The sequence below is a fragment of the Eptesicus fuscus genome, chromosome 17 (genome assembly GCF_027574615.1).
Source record: "Eptesicus fuscus isolate TK198812 chromosome 17, DD_ASM_mEF_20220401, whole genome shotgun sequence".
Taxonomy (NCBI): domain Eukaryota; kingdom Metazoa; phylum Chordata; class Mammalia; order Chiroptera; family Vespertilionidae; genus Eptesicus; species Eptesicus fuscus.
Genome location: NC_072489.1, coordinates 60850129 through 60871420, shown reverse-complemented (window position 1 = coordinate 60871420; position 21292 = coordinate 60850129). Strand labels below are relative to the sequence as shown.

General features: G+C 59.3%; 1 protein-coding gene across 1 annotated transcript in view; it reads left to right on the top strand.

The window, feature by feature from the left end:
* Window positions 1–3767: 3767 nt before the first annotated feature.
* DMBT1 (deleted in malignant brain tumors 1) overlaps window positions 3768–21292 on the top strand; it is a 63063-nt gene continuing 45538 nt past the window's right edge. The window contains 15 exon segments of the mRNA XM_054728811.1: window positions 3768–3828; window positions 5344–5379; window positions 6498–6827; window positions 7220–7292; window positions 7774–7800; window positions 8601–8660; window positions 10824–10883; window positions 11188–11214; window positions 12019–12078; window positions 13410–13436; window positions 14235–14294; window positions 14612–14640; window positions 14979–15308; window positions 16889–16960; window positions 19840–20160. Coding sequence (XP_054584786.1) covers window positions 3768–3828; window positions 5344–5379; window positions 6498–6827; window positions 7220–7292; window positions 7774–7800; window positions 8601–8660; window positions 10824–10883; window positions 11188–11214; window positions 12019–12078; window positions 13410–13436; window positions 14235–14294; window positions 14612–14640; window positions 14979–15308; window positions 16889–16960; window positions 19840–20160 — 1573 coding nt within the window.

Sequence of the window (21292 nt, the reverse complement as noted above, 5' to 3'; positions counted from 1 at the left end):
TCTGTTCCCGAGGCCTCAGAGGCGCTTTCACGGGAGGAACGGAGCGGCTGTGTCGGGCGTCCAGTGGGGCCCCCGCAGGGCCCAGCTCGCCGTCTCGGGAGTGACCCAGGGGTGGTGGAGGGCAGGGCTGCAGCCCCCGCCTCGGGTAAGAGCGGCTCCTCCTGGCTGGACCCCCCGCTGCTCGTCTCTGAGCCTGTGGAGAGGCCCCCCCCCCACCCGAAAAGCTGTGGAAAAGCCATTCACCCAGTTCCACCCATTTCCACCCGCTGAAGTGGTCAGTCGGGTGTCTTCTGGGGAATGCATGTGTGTGCACACACACACACGTGCGAGGCAACATACACACACGTACATGTGTGTGCACACAAGGCACCACACACGTACATGCATGTGTGCACACACAAACTCATACACATAGACACTGTACATACTGCATGTACATGTATGCACACACATAAGGCACCGTACATGTATGCACACAAAATCTCATGCACATACTCATACACATGGGCACACACAGGCACCATACAGGCATGTACTCACACTCTGGCTTGGGGCCTCGTGCTGAAACAGGAAGAAGGAAATGTGAAGGACCCTTTCTCACAAGGAACTAGCCGGAGCGGCGGCCGCCAGCCTGCTTCCTCCTCCGGCCGCGCACAAGGGGCCCATTCTGGCCGCGGCCCTTGGGCTCGCTGACCCCACGCACTTTTGTTCCTCCGGTTTGGCCGGGAGCCGCGTCCCTGCCCGTGTCCACAGAGCCCCTCCTCGTTCCCGCTTCCTTGGATTCAAGTGTCTGTTGTTGTTTCGACACCCCTCGTCACGGCCGCGGCAAGGCTGGCAGCGCCGCAGGTGAACAAGGCGGTGGGTCTGACGGCTGCCCGAGCCCCATGTGGCCCCGCGCTCCAGGGGGCCCCGGGCAGCTTCCCGGTCCCCGGCCCCACCTGCCCCCGGAGCGCACTGGGTACAGCCGGCTCTCAGCCGCGGGGGGGGTGGGAGGGGAGGGGGCGGCGAACTGTGACTCCTTTTTAAAATATGTTTTTATCGATGTCAGAGAGGAAGGAGAGGGAGAGAGAGAGAAACATCAGTGATGAGAGGGAATCACGGATCAGCTGCCTCCTGCACGCCCCCCACTGGGGATGGAGCCCGCAGCCCGGGCCTGTGCCCTGACCAGGAGTCGAACCCTGACCTCCCGGTTCCTAGGTCGATGCTCGACCCCTGAGCCCCACGGCCGGGCTATTTTTATTTTTATGAAGGAAACGATGCAGCCTGTGTGAATCCCTTCTCCCTGTTGCTCTTTGTTGACAGTTATGTGTGGGGGTACATGGATTAATCAAGTCACACCGGCTTCACGTGTGCAGCTCGACGACACGTGCTCTGTAGACGCACCGTGTGCCACCGCCACAGCCACGCCCCTGTCGCCATAGGCCTGGCCTTTCCCCTTTGCCGCCCCCCCCCCCGGCCCCCCGCTGCCCGCCGCCGCCGCCCGCTGTAACCACCGTGCGGTGGTCTATGTCTGAGTCTCGGTTTGTATCCCACGTGCGAGTGAACACGTGGTTCTGGGATTTTTCTGTCTGACGTGTTTCGCTTGATGTTCGTTCTCAGGTCACCCCTGTGGTCACAAGCGGCACTGCTCCCCCGTTTCTCGCGGGGAGCGGTAGGTGTTCCCCAGCGTTCATGTTCCTCTCTGCATCCCCCCCATCGAAGGGCACGTTGGCTGCCTCCGTGTCCGGCCGCGTGGAGAAGGCGCAGTGAGCGTGGGGGTGCGTATCTCTGCGAATAAGTTTTCAGATGTCTCGGGGAGCAGCCCCGCACGGCGCCCTGTTCTTCGTGGCCGTGTTGCTCGCGGCGCTGTGTGGCCGCGCTTTCTCCTGGCCGTGCTGTGGACGATGCCCTGGCCAGTGGGCCGGGAGAAGGGGCCTCCTGGGAGGGAGCTGCTCTGCTGGGGGTCCCCCAGAGCCCCCTCTCCCCACAAGAGGAAGACCTGTCTGTACACAGAGCTCCCGGGACGGGGGTGGGGGTGAGGGGTGGGGGTGGGGCTGGCGGCCAAGGGCTCAGCTGGTGCAGGTGGCCCGTGGCCCCGTGTGTTCTTCCTGGTCCGAGACCTTCCTGCTGCGGGGGCACCACCCCATTCCAGGGACGCGTCCCGGCAGCTTTGAATGACAGCTGGGCGCCCTCCACTTCCTGCTCTGCTCCTGCTGAGCCAAAGCTCCCAAGCCCTGTTGTCTGAGGCCCTCACTGCGAACCGCAGGGAGCGAGGACGGGTCAGCCTCGGAAGGCGTGTCGGGGGAATCTCGCCCGCTCTCAGGACGGACGTTCCCGTCCGGGCTGGGCTGTCCACGGCTGCGCGGGGTCTCCTGGCGGACCCTCGTGCCTCGTGCTCACACAGGCCTGGTTCCCCGTCCGGTCTCCCCACTCTCGGGAGCGGGTGACTCCTGGACGCGTCACCGTCTCAGAGAAACTGCCCCTGCCGTCGGATTTGGGTGCTTTTTCTGCAGGTCCCCATAGCAAGTGGCGCCAATACTTCCGGGGGCGGGGGTGGGGAGGGCGGGTGGGAGATATCTGTAATACTATCAACAATAAAAAATACTTTAAAAGATTAAACAAATAAACACAATAAAAGTAATAACAATAAAAAACACCCAATAATTTTCCTCCATAAAAATTAAATAAATAGCCCAGCCAGTGTGGCTCAGTGGTTGAGCGTTGACCTATGAACCAGGAGGTCACGGTTTGATTCCTGGTCAGGGCACAGGCCCGGATTATGGGCTCCATCCCCAGTAGGGGGCGTGCAGGAGGCAACCAATCCATGATTCTCTCTCATCATTGATGTTTCTCTCTCTCCCTCTCCCTTCCTCTCTGAGATCAATCAATACACACACACACACACACACACACACACACACACACACTGAGTGGCCAGATGATGATGATCTCTGAACGCATAATAATCTGGCCACTCAGTGTGTGTGTGTGTGTGTGTGTGTGTGTGTGTGTGTGTGTGTTTATATGAGGCCCGGTGCATGAATTCGTGCATGGGTGGGGACATGGGCAGTTGGCTGGTTTGCCTGCTGGTCGAACTCCTGGTCGAGGGGACAATTTGCATATGAGCCTTTTATTCTATAGGATAGACACTGAGTGGCCAGATTATTATGCGTTCAGAGATCATCATCATCTGGCCACTCAGTGTATATATTGAAAAGTAGGGTTTAAAAAGCCCAGGAGAGGGGTGTGCACAAGGCAGGGGGAGGGCAGGGCTGGTTTTGTGGGTTTGCGAGGTCCATCCCAGCCCCGTGAACGCCAAGAGCGAGATCCGAAACCCCGTGAGATGGGGTGGCCCGGCCGGAGCCCCGGTCCTGGGCCCTGTGCCCTGGGAACAGTGTGAGATCCAGACTCCGGCCCAGAGAGGGGCCTTCCCCTTGGCTCCGGGGCTGTTTGCCCAGCAGCCCACATCCTGCTCGGGCGCCTTCGCACGGGTTCCCTCGAGTCCTCCTGCGCGAAGACGGGGCCCCGGTGGGACGCCCGCCCAGGAGGAAGTTGGAAGCGGTGTCCCTCAGGTCCGCGCTGCGGCAGGTGGGGAGCGGCCAGGTTATTCAAGCGGCAATCAATGGCACACACCCACGTCGCCCACAGATTAGCCGGGACCGTTAGCGCGCTTCCTCCCTATTGATTTATGGCATCAATAGGAATGTCAAGCCCCGGACACACCTCCTTGCGGCTGGAACCCTATAAATATCGAGGTGTCCATGTTCCCACGGAGAACAACCGGCACCATGGGGCTCCCCAGGGCCGTCCTGGGAGTGTGTCTGCTGCTGGGCCGCGTCCTCTCTGCAGGTACCGTCTCCTCCTGCGTCCGCTCCGCTCACCTGCCAACCCCACCCAGCCCTCGGCTGAGGCTGCCCTCGCGCGTTCGGGAAGGAAGCGCTTTTCTGGTTCTTAGCGGGGGGCCGACCGAAGGCCTGCTCTTAGGGGTTCTCACTCGGCCTTTTTTCTGTGTTTTCAGTAGCACAAGTAACAGGAGACACAACGGCGAGCGTGTCTGCGGAGACGTCTGTGCCAACCGGTAACCCTGAACCCCGGGGCGGGGCCGCAGTGGGGACCGAGGCCACTCCAGGACGCAGGGTCGGGACGGCTGCGGGGATTCTGCAGGTTTCAGATGTAGGACGGGAAGGACGGCCCTGCGGGGTCCCAGTCCCTTCCTCTGACGAGTCTCCATGCTAGTCTCTGCCCAGCCACACCTTTCCCTACGACTCTGCCCCTCGCCCTGGCTGCCACGGGGTGTCCAGCGGCGGGAAGGGGCAGGGGGCGGCAGCATGAGCCTGCCTCCCTGGGTGTGAGCTCACCTTTTCTCTGCTTTCCTGGTTTTTTACGAGTCTCCCGGAAACAGGCTCCCCTCTGCTTCGGCTGACCTTTAAGGGGAAACCTCTCTCTCTTTCCTCCTCTGGTTATTGACCCCAGGCAGAAGGACAGGCCATAATTTGGACCAAATCGTCCAAAGGTCACGAAAATAGATACCAGGGGGCAGAATAGGGAAGCGGTTCAGAGTGGCCGCCTGAGTCCGAGTCCCATCCGGGCACTCGCTCGCCAGCTGGTCTCGGGTCCCCTTCCCGAGCCTCAGTTTCCCCCGGGGCTGTTTTGAGGATGAACTGAGGGCATGCCGGGAAAGCTCTCTCACCTGATCTGAGGTTTCCTGTTAGGAAACGCTCAACATCGCCTCCACGATTACACCTTACAAATCAGCGCCCTGGCCCGGCCGGCGAGGCTCGGGGGTTGAGCGTCGCTGTCATGAACCTGGAGGTCAGGGTTCAATTCCTGGTTGGGGCACAGGCCCGCCCCAAGGCTCCATCCGCAGTGTGGGGCGTGCAGGAGGCAGCCGACCCATGATTCTCTCTCATCATCGATGTTTCTCTCTCTCTCTTCGTCTGCCTTCCTTCCTCTAAGATCAATTTTTAAAAATAGGTTTCAAATTATTTTTTAAAATTCACTTACTTAGCAGCCCCCTGAGTGGCGGTTCCCGAGACGACACTGCCCACATCCCAGACTGCAGGGCGGACGCGCTGGGCTGGGGACCTGGCCGGCCAGTGTGACCGCCCCCTTGCCCAGCCCCGGGCTCCGAGCAGAGAGAGCTCCCCAGGTCTGTGCACTGCAGTGCGAGGGCGCCTGGCGGAGAGACACCCACTTACCACACCTAGACGAAGTGAACACCCCCCATGGAACCCATTTGTTTTCATCTAGAATCACAAAACCCACGGTGGAACCACTGCGGCCCCTGGCGGATGGTAGGGGAAGCGCAGCCACTGTGGGGCTGCAGTGAGCCTCCCTGCTAAGACGCCTCTGGTCTCTCTCTAGGGCAGTGGGCCACCCAGACTGCAGACTACGACTACGGTGAGGCCTTTGCTAAGGCTTTTACTTGTTCCCAGAGGGTAGGGGCCCGGCTGGGACGGGAGCTCCTTCCCTGTCCGCGTCCCAGGGGGTTGGGAAGAGCCCGTCACAGGCCGGGTCTGCAGGAGCCTGTGGTCTCTGGGGCAGAGCCCAGGGCAGGCCTTCCCCCCTCACCGCCATCTGACCCCGCCAGCCCCGCCCCACAGACCTGGCGAGGGCCAGGGGGCCCCTGTGCACTGAGCTCCAAGCCACTAGTGAGCCCCAGGGATGTGCCCGAGCCCCTCCCGGACCCCAGGGGCGCAGGTGGCCCTCAGACTGGGGGAGTGACGGCGGCGCGCCCCAGGGATGGCGGCACTGCCCATGGGCTGCCCAGAGGAGGGGAGGTGGCCCCACAGCCTCTCTAGGGAGCACCCTGAGGGGCATTGTCTCCCCGGAAGTCCTAGCAGCTTTGGCGGGGGGTGGGGAGAGCAGCCACTGCCCTTTCCCACGACTCCCTCCGAGGACACAGGAGAGGAGTCGGGGGGCGGGGGCGGGTAGGTGCTCTCGGGGCTTCGCTTACTGGGACGCACCCCGAATGGCCTAAACATGAAACGTAAGAGGAACATGTGGGAGGGGGGTCCTGCTCCTAGGGACACACCAAGAAGCCCGTAGGGCAGGGTGGCAGCCTACTCACCGCCATGGGCGTCACTGGGCGCGTCCTTCGATCTGGCAGGATGGGAGGTCCCTGCTCAGGCCCCACTGCTGTCCTCCAGCCTGGCAGAGGCCCTGGCACCTTCAAAGGCTTTGCCTGAGGTCACCCAGGCTCACAGAGGAGCCAGTGAGCTGCCCAGCGGGAGGACCTGCCCAGGAGCCCTGCAGCTCGCCCTCGGTGGCCCCGGTGGCTGTGGGGGGCAGTCCTGCTCACCCCATGGGCAATCCTGGGGCTCCCTGCCGTGGGGCATCCTTAGACCTGGCAGGACAGGATGGGCCCGCTCCCTTCCTGATGGAGATGAACCCCTGGGCGTGTGGAAAGCTGACGCCTGCCCTGGGATGTGACCCTGAGGGAGGCCCTAAGTCTGGAGCCTGCCTTGGGCCTGAGATCAGCACAGACATGGTGGGCGTGTCCTTGTGCCGTCCTCTAGGGTTCGGGACCGATTCAGGTTTGGCCCTGAGGCTGGTGAACGGCGGTGACCGGTGTCAGGGCCGCGTGGAGGTCCTCTACCGAGGCTCCTGGGGCACCGTGTGTGACGACGGGTGGGACACCAACGACGCCAACGTGGTGTGCAGGCAGCTGGGCTGTGGCTGGGCCAGGTCGGCCCCAGGAAGTGCCCGGTTCGGGGCGGGCTCAGGGCCGATCCTGCTGGACGACGTGGGCTGCTCGGGGCACGAGTCCTACCTGTGGAGCTGCCCGCATGGGGGCTGGAACTCGCACAACTGTGGGCACCACGAGGATGCTGGCGTCATCTGCTCAGGTGTGTCTCTGCCATCCCTGGGGGCCCTTCTGGGCTGAGGCTGCTGAGAACACACCCACTCCCCACGCCAGGGCCCCGCCTGAGCCTCCAATGTCCCCCAGGCACTGGAGTGACTCAGGGCAGCGGGCACCCAGGGGCTAGGGCACCTGCTTAGGCTACATGTCAGCGTGGTCGGTCCATGCGCCCAGCACCCTCAAGGCCGTGCCTGGAACTGGCTCAAAGGGGCTTGAGCTTCTGGCTCATGCTCAGCAGGCAGCTTCCTGGGCACAGAGAGGAGCCCCCTTGTGCCCCCGGAGCCATCTTGCTATCCCCTGGAGGGGGTCTTGGGCTTCCTCCAGGGCAGCCCGTTCCTGGGTGTGAGGGTGGTAAGCACCTCCCCTCTGTGAGGACAGTGTCACCTGGGGGCTCCAAGATGGTGACACTGAAGGGACATCCTGAGAGCACAGAGGTCCTCTGTGAAGGACAGTGAGAGTGTGAGGCAGCAGGGGAGGTGGGAGATGGCAGGTGGCCAATGAGTGGAAGGAGGCTCTGAGGGCCTTGGGATGGGGCATCTGACCACATGGAAAACTCTAGAAATGGGTGTAACCTCTCAATATCAGAATGGGACAAGCCTGAATGGTTCGTGTGCACATCCATTGACCCATTTGGTGGGGTCATTCTCTGCTTGTTCACTGGGGTCAACACCAGGGCCCCGGTGGGCTGTCCTGGCATGACTCTGGCTTCCATACACTGGACAGGAGGTATTCGGGCTCAGGGAGGCAGGCGATGTCAGGGGACAGAGGGCGTTGCTCTGGAAGGACTGCGAGGTTCAGGGCAGCACTTTTGTGTCCACCCCAAGACCATGTGTATGGCGTCAGCTCCGTGTGTAGAAGCTGAGGGTCATCAACCTGGGATCTGAGCCAGGCACCTGGGAGCTTAGTGTCTGACTATCTTTTTCTTCCAACAGCTACTCAGTCCTCTACTTCCTGGCCAGGTGAGTCCCGGCCACCTCTCCTGGGATGTCCCTCTCTCCTACCCACTGCTGCCGGTCGGCCCTTTCCAGCTGACCCATGGCTTCTTGAACCCTATGTGGACCAGACGTTTGCCATCTGTCTCCTTAACTAGAGGGGGGATTCCAAAGACTCCGTCTGCCCATCCTCCTTCTTAGCTCTCATCAGATACTGGGTGGCCGTCCTGGGGGATAACGGCCGTTGATCAGAGAAGTGCCTCCCCTTCCATGAAGGTCGCCCCATGACTCCAGGCTGAGGAGGGATTTGTGGGAGAGTGGGCACTGATGCCCACTGGCTTTCTGATGATGGGACAGCAGGCTTCTGTCCTCCTCTCACACCTGCCACACCCTGAGGGCCAGCATGGTCACATCTGCATCCCAAGGGAGCAGAGACAGTACCCGGGGATGGCAGTGAACACGTGATGAGGGTCCTCCGGGTATCAGGACATGTGATTGTCTCCCGGTTCAATCACCAGGCCCTGACTCTTTCTATCCCAGCTTCAGAGTCAGGCCAAAGCCTCAAGGCCACCAGTGTGTGCCTGGCTCACTGGGGAGAGATAGGAAATGTCTTCTGATGGGGAGGAACATGGTGGTCAGAGATGTGGAGGGATGCGGCTGGTCTCTCACAGACCTTGGGCCCTGATGACCCAGCACAGCTAGAGGCTGTGGAAGGCAGGGGGCAATGCAGGAGGCCCATGGGAAAGTCACGGGGACTGGGCCACCCGTTTGGGAAGGACTCCTTTCCCGAGGCCTCACCTTGCCTTTCTCTTTGTTGTGTTTTCCAGACTCATGGACAACTCATTCCACAAGTCCGCTCACAAGTGCTTCTTCTGCAACAACAGAAGGTACACGACCCTACTCACTCTCAGGACCACACTCTGCCTCTGAATCACGCCCAGGATGCAATGTGAGAGGAAGAGGCTCCACCTGGGACATCCTCATCCTTGTTTCTTGGGGGACGGGGGAAGAGGAGGGTCTATGACTAGGTCCTTGTCCGACACGGTTGGCTGATGACTTCTCCCCCGTGGGTTTCTGGGAGGAGGCTAGGCCAAGACCCTCTGCCATGGCACAGGGTCAGCCCTGGAGGCCTGCTGGGACCTGCTGAGATCCCAGTGCTGGCTCAGCCACAGGGCTGTGAGGCTTTGTCCTCTCTTGTCTATCGAGGTCGATTGCCCCCAAGGGCTTTGCCTCAAGTCAGGCAGGACCATGGAGAAGAAATAAGTGCCTAAGGAGGCCATGGCCTTGGCCTGTACCATTGCCATGAAACTCTGCCCTGGGTGGCCCCGGGGGATGCTGGGGGCTGTCCTGCTCAACTCCATGGGCAATCCTGGGGCTCCTTACTTTGGGGCATCCTTAGACCTGGTAGGACAGGATGTCCCCGCTCCTTTTTCCATGATGGAGATGAATCCTTGGGTGTGTCCAAAGTTGAGTGTCTACCCTTGTTTATGGCCATGAGGGAGGCCCTGAGTCTGGAACCAGCCTCGGGCCTGGAGCTCAGCACTGACCTGGAGAAGGGGTCCTTGTGCCCCGGAGCCAGCTCACTCTCACCTGGAGGGTTTATGGGGATTCCTTCAGGGCAGCCCATCCCTGTGTGTGGGGGTTGGTAAGCACCTTCCCTCTCTGAGGATGGTGTCACATGGGGGCTCCCCAAGATAGTGACGCTGTAGGGACATCCTGAGAGCACAGAGGTCCTTTGTGAAAACAGATATAGAGGGAGGGAGCAGGGGAAGTGGGAAATGGCAGGTGACCAATGAATGAAATGAACCAATGAGGGCCTTGGGGATGGGGCATTGTGACCGCATGGAAAACCTTATATATTGGTGTCAACTCTCAATGTGAGAATGGGTCAAGGCTGAAAAATCAGTGCGCACACTGATTGATCCCATTTGGTGGGGTCATTTCCTGTTCTTTCTCTGGGGTCAACACCAGGGCCCCTGTGACCTGTCCTAGGCATGACCCTGGCTTCCTTACACTGGACAGAAAGTCCTCGGGCTCAGGGAGGCAGACAATGGTAGGGGACTAAAGGGAAGGCTTTGGAAGGACTGCGAGATTCCAGGTGGCACCGTTGTGTCCACCCTGAGGCCATGTGCACAGGGTCCGCTCTGTGTGTACATGCTGTGGGTCAGCAATCTGGCATTTGCGCTGGGCACCTGGGAGCTCGGTGTCTGATGTTTTCTTCTTTCAGCTGCTCAGCCCCCCACATCCTGGCCAGGTGAGTCCCGGCCACCTCTCCTGGGTTGTCCTTAACCAACTCTGCTGGTTGGCCCTCTCCAGCTGACCCATGGCTCCTTGAACCCCATCTGGTCCAGACTTTTGCCCTCTGTCTTCTTAACTAGAGGGGGATTCCAAAGACTCCATCTGTCCATCCTCCTTCTCAGTTCCCATCAGGTACTTGGTGGACCTCCAAGGGGAGAGCGCCCGATGGTAGGAGAGGATACTACTTTCCTGAACGTGGTCCAGTGACTCCAGGCTGAGGAGAGATTTGTGGGAGAGTGGGCACTGATTCCCATTGGCTTTCTGAAGATGGGACAGCAGGCTTCTGGCTTGTCTCATCCTCTCACAACTTCCACACCCTGAGGCCCAGCATGGTCATATCTGCATCCCAGGTGGGCAGAGACAGTGCCCCCTGGGAAGACAGTGAACACGTGATGAGGGCCCTCTGGGTATCAGGACATGTGATTGTCTCCTGGTTCAATCACCAGGCCCTGACTCTTTCTATCCCAGCTTCAGAGTCAGGCCAAAGCCTCAAGGCCACCAGTGTGTGCCTGGCTCACTGGGGAGAGATGGGAAAGGTCTTCTGATGGGGAGGAACATGGTGGTCAGAGATGTGGAGGGATGCGGCTGGTCTCTCACAGGCCTTTGTCCCTCATGACCCAGCGCAGAGGAAGTCTGACAGGCAGGGAGCAATGCAGGAGGCACATGGGAAAGTCACAGGGACTGGCCCACCTTTTGGGAAGGACTCCATTCCCGAGGCCTCACCACATCTTTCTCTTTGCTGTGTCTTCCAGACTCATGGACACCTCATCCCACAACTCCACTCACAAGTGCTTCTTCTGCAACAACAGAAGGTACACGACCCTTCCCCCTCCCAGGGCCACACTCTGCCTCTGAATCACGCCCGGGATGGAACGTGACAGGAAGAGGCTCCACCTGGGCCATCCTCATCCTTGTTACTTGGGGGAAGGGGGCAGAGGAGGGTCTCTGACCAGGTCCTTGTCCGACATGGTTGGCTGATGACTTCTCCCCCGTGGAATTCTGGGAGGAGGCTAGGCCAAGACCCTCTGCCATGGCACAGGGTTATCCCTGGAGGCCTGCTGGGACCTGGGAAAGGCACCTGGGAGCTTGGTGTCTGACTGTCTTTTCTTCCCTCAGCTGCTCAGCCCTCCACATCCTGGCCAGGTGAGTCCCGGCCACCTCTCCTGGGATGATCCTCTCCCTGCCCACATCTGCCGGTCGGTCCTCTCCAGCTGACCCATGGCTCCTTGAACCCCATCTGGACCACACTTTTGCCCTTGTCTACTGAACTAGAGGGGGGATTCCAAAGACTCCGTCTGTCCATCCTCCTGAGTTCCCATCAGATATTTGGTGACCGTCCCAGGGGAGGGTGGCCAATGGTCAGGGAAGTGCCTCCCCTTCCATGAATGTGGCCCTGTGACTCCAGGCTGAGAAGGGCTTTGTGGGAGAGTGGGCACTGATGCCCACTGGCTTTTTGATAACGGGACAACAGGCTTCTGGCTTCTCTTCTCCTTTCACACCTGCCACACCCTGAGGGCCAGCATGGTCACATCTGCATCCCAAGGTGGCAGAGACAGTGTCTTGAGAAGGCAGTGAACATGTGATGAGGCTGCTCTGCGTACCAGGACATGTGATTGCCTCCCGGTTCAATCACCAGGCCCTGACATTTTCTATCCTAGCTTCAGAGTCAGGCCAAAGCCTCAAGCCAACCAGTGCCTGCTTGGCTCATGCGGGAGAGATGGGAAAGGTCTTCTGATGGGGAGGAACATGGCGGTCAGAGACAAGGAGAAATGCAGCTGGTCTCCCCCAAACTTTCAGGCCCATTGACCCAGCACAGTGGGAGGCTGTGGACAGGCAGGGAGCACGTGCAGGAGGCACATGGGAAAGTCACGGGGACTGGGCCACCCTTTTGGGAAGGACTCCTTTCCCGAGGCCTCACCACGCCTTTCTCTTTGTTGTGTCTTCCAGACTCATGGACACCTCATCCCACAATTCTACTCTCAAGTGCCTCTCCTGCAACAACAGAAGGTACATGACCCTTCCCCTGCCCAGATCCCCTATGTGCCTCTGAATCACACCCAGGATAGAATGTGACAGGAAGAGGCTCCACCTGGGCCATCCTCATCCTTGTTTCTTGGGAGTGGGGGCAGATAAGGGTCTCTGACCAGGTCTTTGTCTGACATGGTTGGCTGATGACTTGTCTCCAGTGGGCTTCTGGGAGGAGACTAGGCCGAGACCCTCCGCCATAGCTTACGGTCAGCCCTGGAGGGTCCTGGGACCTGCTGAGACCCCAGTGCTGGCTCAGCCTCAGGGCTGTGAGGCTCTGTCCTCTCCTGTCTGGCCAAGTTCGCATTGCCCCCGAGGACTTTGCCTCAAGTCAGGCAGGACCATGGAGGAGAAATAAGTGACTAAGGAGGCCATGGCCTTGTCCTGTCTCCAGAATCATGGAACTACACCCTGGGTGACCCCGAGGGATTGGGGAAGCAGTCCTGCTCACATGCATGGGCAATCCTAGAGCTCCCTACCTTGGAGCATCCTTAGACCTGGCAGGACAGCTGGCCCTTACTCCATGATGGAGATGAATCCTTGGTTGTGTCCAAAGTTGACCGCCTACCCTTGGGCATGGCCATGAGGGAAGCGCTGAGTCTGGAACCAGCCTCGGGCCTGGAGCTCAGTACAGATATGGAGGATGTGTCCTTGTGCACCTGGACCCAGCTCACCCTCCCCTGGAGGGTTGTGGGGCTTCCTTCAGGGCAGCCGGTCCCTGGGTATGGGGTTGGTACGCACCTCCCCGGTGTGAGGACGGTGTCACCAGGGAGCTCCAAGATAGTAACGCAGAGGGGACATCCTGAGAGCACAGAGGTTCTTTGTGAAGGACAGAGAGAGTGGGGGGAGCAGGGGAGGTGGGAGATGGTAGGTGGCCACGAATGGAACGAGCCAATGAGGGCCTTGGGGATGTGGAATTGTGACTGCAAGGAAAACTCTAGAAATGGGTGTAAACTGTCAATATCAGAATGGGTCAAGGCTGAATGATTGGTGGGCACATCTGCTGACCCATTTGGTGGGGTCATTCTGCACTCATTTTCTTGGGTCAACACTACTGTTCCGATGGTTTGTACCAGCATGACCCTGGCTTCTATACACTGGACAGGAAGTCCTCAGACTCAGGAAGGCAGGCGATGGCAGGGGATACAGGGTGTGGCTTTGGATGGACTGGGAGGTTCAGGGCAGAACTGTTGTGTCCACCAGAGGTCATGTGCACTGTGTCAGCTCCGTATGTCGAAGCTTTGGGTCAACAACCTGGGATCTGGGCCGGGCACCTGGGAGCTTGGTGTCTGACTATCCTTTTCTTCCAACAGCTACTCAGTCTTCCACATCCTGGCCAGGTAAGTCCCGGCCACCGCTCCTGGGATGTCCCTATCCCTGCCGACATCTGCCGGTCGGCCCTCTCTAGCTGACCCATGGCTCCTTAATCCCCATCGGGACCATACTTTTGCCTTCGTCTCCTTAACTAGAGGGGGGATTACAAGGACTCCATCTGTTCATCCTCCTGAGTTCCCTTAGATACTTGGTGGTCGTCCGGGAGGAGAGCGGCCAATGGTCAGAGAAGGTAGCACTTCCATGAAGGTGGCCTCATGACTCTAGGCAGAGGAGGGCTTTGCGGGAGAGTGGGCACTAATGCCCACTGGCTTTTTGAGGATGGGACAGCAGGCTTCTGGATTCTGTCCTCTTCTCACACCTGCCACACCTTGAGGCCCAGCATGGTCACATCTGCATCCCAAGGTGGCAGAGACAGTGCCCGGGATGGCAGTGAACACGTGATGAGGGTCCTCTGGGTACCAGGACATGTGATTGCCTCCCGGTTCAATCACCAGGCCCTGACTCTTTCTATTCCAGCTTCAGAGTCAGGCCAAAGCCTCAAGCCCACCAGTGCGTGCCTGGCTCATGCGGGAGAGATGGGAAAGGTCTTCTGATGGGGAGGAACTGGCCTGTCAGAGACGTGGAGGGATGTGGCAGGTCTCTCCCAGGCCTTTGGCGCCGATGACCCAGTGGATCAGGAGGCTGTGGACAGACAGGGAGCAATGCAGGAGGCACATGGGAAAGTCACGGTGACTGGCCCACCTTTTAGGAAGGACTCCTTTCCCGAGGCCTCACCATGGTCTTCTCTTTGTTGTCCCTTCCAGGCGCATGGACACCTCATCCCACAACTCCATCCACAACTGCCTTTCCTACAACAACAACAGGTACAGGACCCTTCCCCCTCCAGGGCCCCTCTATGCCCCTGAATCATGGCCATGAATGAATGTGACAGGAAGAGGATCCATGTGGGCCTTCCTCATCCTTATCCCTGGGGGAAGAGGGAAGAGGAGGGTCTCTGACCAGGTCGTTGTCCGATATGGTTGGCTGATGATGTGTCTCCAGTGGCTTCTGGGAAAAGGATCAGCCAAGACCCTACCCCATGGCTCAGGGTCAGCCCTGGAAGCCTCCTGGGACCTGCTGAGAACCCAGTGCTGGCTCAGCCTCAGGGGTGCAAGTCTCTGTCCTCTCCTGTCTGACCGAGGTTGATCGCTTCCGATGGCTTTGCCTCAAGTCAGGCAGGACCATGGAGGAGAATTCAGTGGGTAAAGAGGCCATGGCCTTGGCCTATCCTGGAGCCATGGAACTCTGCCCTGGGTGGCCCCGTTTGATGTGGGGGCAGTCCTGCTTACGTCCATGGGTAATCCTGGGGTTCCCTGCCTTGGAGCATCCTTAGACCTGGCAGGACAGGATGTGCCCTCTCCTTTACCGTGATAAAGATGAACCCCTGGGTGTGTGGAAAGCTGACGCCTGTCCTGGGCATGGCCCTGAGGGAGGCCCTGAGTCTGGAACAGCCTCGGGCATGGAGTTCAGCACAGACATGGAGGAGGTGTCTTTGTGCCGTCCTCTAGGGTTCGGGACCGAATCGGGTTTGGCCCTGAGGCTGGTGAACGGTGGTGACCGGTGTGAGGGCCGCGTGGAGATCCTCTACCGAGGCTCCTGGGGCACCGTGTGTGACGACGGGTGGGACACCAACGACGCCAACGTGGTGTGCAGGCAGCTGGGCTGTGGCTGGGCCAGGTCGGCCCCAGGAAGTGCCCGGTTCGGGGCGGGCTCAGGGCCAATCCTGCTGGATGACGTGGGCTGCTCGGGCCATGAGTCCTACCTGTGGAGCTGCCCGCACCGGGGATGGAACTCGCACAACTGCAACCATGGCGAGGACGCGGGCGTCATCTGCTCAGGTGTGTCTCTGCCACCCCTAGGGGTCCTTCTGGGCTGATGCTGCTGAGAACACACCCACTCCCCACGCCAGGGCCCCGCCTGAGCCTCCAATGTCCCCCAGGCACTGGAGGGACTCAGGCGAGAGGGCACCCAGGGGCTAGGGCACCTGCTTAGGCTACACGTCAGTGTGGTCGGTCCATGCACCCAATACCCTGAAGGCTGTGCTTGGAACTGGCTAGAAAGGGCCTGAGCTCCGGGTTCATGCTCAGCTGGCAGCTTCCTGGGCACAGAGAGGAGCCTCCTTGTGCCCCCGGAGCCAGCTCACTTCCCCTGGAGGGGGTCTGGGGCTTCCTCCAGGGCAGCCCGTCCCTGGGTGTGGGGGTTGGTAAGCACCTCCCTTCTGTGAGGTCAATGTCACCTGGGGGCTCCATGATAGTGACACTGAAGGGACATCCTGAAAGCACTGAGGTCCTTTTTGAAAGACAGAGAGAAGGAGAGGCAGCAGGGGAGGTGGGAGATGGCAGGTGGCCAATGAATGGAAGGAACCTGTGAGGGCCTTGGGGATGGGGCATTGTGACCACATGGAAAAGTCTAGAAATGGGTGTAACCTCTCAATTTCAGAATGGGTCAAGGCTGAATGATTGGTGTGCACATCGGTTGACCCATTTGGTGGGGTCATTCTCTGCTTGTTCTCTGGGGTCAACACCGTAGTCCTGGTCGCCTGTCCCAGCATGACCCTGGCTTCCATACACTGGACTGAAGTCCTCGGGCTCAGGGAGGCAGGCGATGGCAGGGGACAGAGGGCTTTGCTTTGGAAGAACTGGGGGGATCCAGATGGCACTGTTGTGTCCACCCCAAAGCCATGTGTAAGGCGTCAGCTCCGTGTGTAGAAGCTGAGGGTCATCAACCTGGATCTGGGCCGGGCACCTGGGAGCTTGGTGTCTGAATGTCCTTTTCTTCCCTCAGCTACTCAGTCCTCCACATCCTGGCTAGTTGAGTCCCAGCCATCTCTCCTGGGAAGTCCCTGTCCCTGCCCAACTCTGCTGATTGGCCCTTTCCAGCTGACCCATGGCTCCTTGAACCCCATCTAGACCACACCTTTGCCCTCTGTCTCCTTAACTAGAGGGGGGGATTCCAAAGATTCTGTTTGCCCATCCTCCTTCTGAGTTCCCATCAGATACTTGGTGACCATCCCAGGGGAGATCGGCCTATAGTCAGAGAAGGTGGCACTTCCAATGAGGTGGTCCCATGACTCCAGGCTGAGGAGGGCATTGTGGGAGAGTGCCCATTGGCTTTCTAATGACGGGACAGCAGGCTTCTGGCTTCTGTCCTCCTCTCACACCTGCCACACCCTGAGGCCCAGCATGGTCACATCTGCATCCCATGTGGGCAGAGACAGTGCCTGAGGATGGCAGTGAACACATGATGAGGGTCCTCTCTGATAATTATCAACCCCGATAATCCAGCAGAGCGGGAAGCTGTGGACAGGCAGGGAGCAATGCAGGAGGCACAGGGGAAAGTCACGGTGACTGGACCCCCTTTTGGGAAGGACTCCTTTCCTGAGGTCTCACCATGGCCTTCTCTTTGTTTTCCCTTCCAGGCGCACCAACACCTCGTCCCACAATTCCACCCACAACTGCCTTTCCTACAACAACAGCAGGTACACGATTCCTTCCCCCTCCCAGGGGCCCTCTCTGCCTCTGAATGACGCCTGTTATGGAACGTGTCAGGAAGAGGCTCCACAAGGGCCATCCTCATCCTTGTTCCTGGGGGGAGGGGGCAGAGGAGGGTCTCTGACCAGGTCCTTGTCCAACATGGTTGGCTGATGACTTGTCTCCAGTGGGCTTCTGGGAGGAGGCTAGGCCGAGAACCTCCCCCATGTCTCAGGGACAGCCATGGAGGCCTGCTGGGACCTGCTGAGACCCCAGTGCTGGCTCAGCCTCAGGAGCTGTGAGGCTCTGTCCTCTCTTGTCTGGCCGAGGTCAATCGCCTCCTAGGGCTTTGCCTCAAGTCAGGCAGGACCGTGGAAAAGAAATAAGTGTCTAAGGAGGCCATGGCCTTGACCTGTACCAGAGCCATGAAACTCTGCCCTGGGTGGTTCCGAGGGATGCATGGGGCAGTCCTGCTCACCTCCATGGGCAATCTTGGGGGTCCCTACTCTGGGGCATCCTTAGACCTGGCAGGACGGGATGTCCCCGCTCCTTTCCCAGTGATGGAGATGAATCCTTGGGTTTGTCCAAAGTTGAACGCCTACCCGTGGGCATGGCCATGTGGAGGCCCTTAGTCTGGAACCAGCCTCGGGCCTGGAGCTCAGCACAGACCTGGAGGAGGACTCCTTGTGCCCCAGAAGCCAGCTCACTCTCCCCTGGAGGGGGTCTGGGGCTTCCTTCAGGGCAGCCCATCCCTGGTTTTAGGGCTTGGTAAGCACCTTCCCTCTGTGAGGACGGTGTCACCTGGGGGCTCGAAGATAGTGACATAGCGGAGACAACCTGTGGGCACAGAGGTCCTTTGTGAAGGACAGAGAGAGGGGGAGGCAGCAGGGGAGGTGGGAGATGGCAGCTGGCCAATGAATGGAAGGAACCTGTAAGGACCTTGGGGAAGCGGAATTGTGACCGCATGGAAAACTCTCAATATCAGAATGGGTCAAGGCTGAATGATTGGTGTGCATATCCGTTGATTCATTTGGTGGGGTCATTCTCTGCTCATTCTCAGGGGTAACACTCGTGTTCCAGTAGCCTGTCCAAGTTATGACACTTGCTTCCTTACATTGGATAGGAGGTCTTCGGGCTCAGGGAGGCAGGCGATGGCCGGGGACAGAGGGCATGGCTATGGAAGGATTGCGAGGTTCGGGGCAGCACTTTTGTGTCCACCCTGAGGTCATGTGCACGGCGTCAGCTCTGTGTGTTGAAGATTAGGGTCATCAACCTGGGATATGAGCCGTGCACCGGGGAGCTTAGTGTCTATCATTTTCTTCCAACAGCTACTCAGTCTTCCACATCCTGGCCAGGTGAGTCCCGGCCACCTCTCTTGGGATGTCCTTCTCCCTGCCAACATCTGCAGGTCGGCCCTCTCCAGCTGAACCATGGCTCTTTGAACCCCATCGGGACCATACTTTTGCCCTCTGTCTCCTTAACTAGAGGGGGGATTCCAAAGACTCCATCTGTCCATCCTCCTCCTGAGTTCCAATCAGATACTTGGTGGCCGTCCCGGGGGAGAGCAGCCAATGGTCTGAGAAATTGGCACTTCCATGAAGGTGGCCCCGTGACTCCAGGCTGAGGAGGGCATTGTGGCACTGATGTCCATTGGCTTTCTGATGACGGGACAGCAGGCTTCTGGCTTCTCTCCTCCTCTCACACCTGCCACACCTGAGGGCCAGCATGGTCACATCTACATCCCAGGGTGGCAGAGACAGTGCCTGAGGATGGCCATGAACACGTGACGAGGATCCTCTGGGTACCAGGACATGTGATTGCCTCCCGGTTCAATCACTAGGCCCTGACTCTTTCTATCCCAGCTTCATATTCAGGCGAGAGCCTCAAGCCCACCAGTGCATGCCTGGCTCTTGTGGGAGAGATGGGAAAGGTCTTCTGATGGGGAGGAACATGGCGGTCAGAGACGTGGAGCGATGCAGCTGGTCTCCCCCAAACTTTCAGGCCCGTTGACCCAGCGCAGCGAGAGGCTGTGGACAGGCAGGGAGCAATGCAGGAGGCACATGAGAAAGTCACAAGAACTGGCCCACCTTTGGAGAAGGACTCTGTTCCCTGGCCTCACCACGGCCTTCTCTTTGTTGTCCCTTCCAGGCCCATGGACACCTCATCCCACAACTCCACCCACAACTGCTTTTCCTACAACAACAGCAGGTACAGCACCCTTCCCCCTCCCAGGGCCTCTTTCTGCTCTGAATCACGCCCTGGATGGAACGTGACAGGTAGAGGCTCCACCTGGGCCATCCTCATCCTTGTCCCTGGGGGGAGGGGGGCAGAGGTGGGTCTCTGACCAGTTTCTTGTCCCACATGGTTGGCTGATGACGTGTCTCCAGTGGGCTTCTGGGAAGAGGCTCAGCTGAGACCCTCCCCCATAAGCCCTGGAGGCCTCCTGGGACCTGCTGAGACCCCAGTGCTGGCTCAGCCTCAGGTGCTGTAAGGCTCTCTCCTCTCCTGTCTGGTGGAGGTCCTATCGCCTCCGAGGGCTTTGCCTCAAGTCAGGCAGGACCATGGAGGGAAATCAGTAGCTAAAGAGGCCATGGCCTTGGCCTGTCCCCAGATTCATGGAGCTATGTCCTTGGTGGCCCTGGTGGCTGCGGGGGGAGTCCTGCTCACCTCCATGGGCAATCCTGGGGCTCCTTTCTTTGGGGCATCCTTAGACCTGGCAGGACATGATGTCCCCCCTCCTTTCACTGTGATTGAAATGAATCCTTGGGTGTGTTTAAAGTAGACTGCCTACCCTAGGGAATGGCCATGAGGGAGGTCCTGAGTCTGGACCCTTCCTTGGGCTTGGAGCTCAGCATAGACATGGAAGATGTGTCCTTGTGCCATCTTCTAGGGTTCTGGACCGATTCAGGTTTGGCCCTGAGGCTGGTGAACGGTGGTGACCGGTGTCAGGGCCGTGTGGAGATCCTCTACCGAGGCTCCTGGGGAACCGTGTGTGACGACAACTGGGACACCAACGACGCCAACGTGGTGTGCAGGCAGCTGGGCTGTGGCTGGGCCAGGTCGGCCCCAGGAAGTGCCCGGTTCGGGGCGGGCTCAGGGCCGATCCTGCTGGACGACGTGGGCTGCTCAGGGCACGAGTCCTACCTGTGGAGCTGCCCGCACCGGGGATGGAACATCCACAACTGCAACCACGGCGAGGACGCAGGCGTCATCTGCTCAGGTGCGTCTCTGCCATCCCTGGGGGCCCTTCTGGGCTGAGGCTGCTGAGAACACACCCACTCCCCATGCCAGGGCCCCACCTGAGCCTCCAATGTCCTCCAGGCACTGGAGTGACTCAGGGCAGCGGGTACCCAGGAGCTAGGGTACCTGCTCAAGCTACATGTCAGCCTGTTTGGTTCATGCGCCATGCACCCAGCACCCTGAAGGCCGTGCTTGGAACTAGCTCGAAGGGGCCTGAGCTCCGGTTTATGCTCAGCAGGCAGCTGCCTGAGAACTGAGAAGAGCCCCTTTGTGCCGCCGGAGCCAGCTCATTCTCCCCTGGGGAGGGTTGGGGCTTCCTTCAGGGCAGCTTGTCCGTAGGTGTTGGGGTGGTAAGCACCTCCCCTCTGTGAGGAGGGTGTCACCTGGGGGCTCCAAGATGGTGACGCAGAGGACCAACCTGTGGGCACAGAGGTCCTGTATGAAGGACAGAGAGAGGGGCCGGGAATAGGGGAGGTGGGAGATGGCAGGTGGCCAATGAGTGGAAGGAGGCTCTGAGGGCCTTGGGATGGGGCATCTGACCACATGGAAAACTCTAGAAATGGGTGTAACCTCTCAATATCAGAATGGGTCAAGGCTGAATGATTGGTGTGCACATCCATTGACCTATTTGGTGGGGTCATTCTCTGCTTGTTGACTTGGGTCAACACTAGAGCCATGGTGGCCTGTCCCAGCATGACTCTGGCTTCCATACACTGGACTGAAGCCCTCGGGCTCAGGGAGGCAGGCGATGGCAGGGGACAGAGGGCATTGCTTTAGAAGGACTGGTAGGATCCTGGTGGCACTGTTGTGTCTACCCTGAGGCCATGTGCACGGGGTCAGCTCCTAGTGTAGAAGCTGAGGGTCATCAACCTGGGATCTGGGCCGGGCACCTGGGAGCTTGGTGTCTGCCTCTACTTTTCTTCCCTCAGCTGCTCAGCCCCCACATCCTGTTCAGTTGAGTCCCAGTTGAGTCCTTGGGATGTCCCTCTCCCTGCCCACCTCTGCCAGTCAGCCCTGTGTAGCTGACCCATGGCTCCTTGAACCCCATCGGGACCACACTTTTGCCCTCTGTCTGTTAACTAGAGGGGGGATTCCAAAGACTCAGTCTGTCC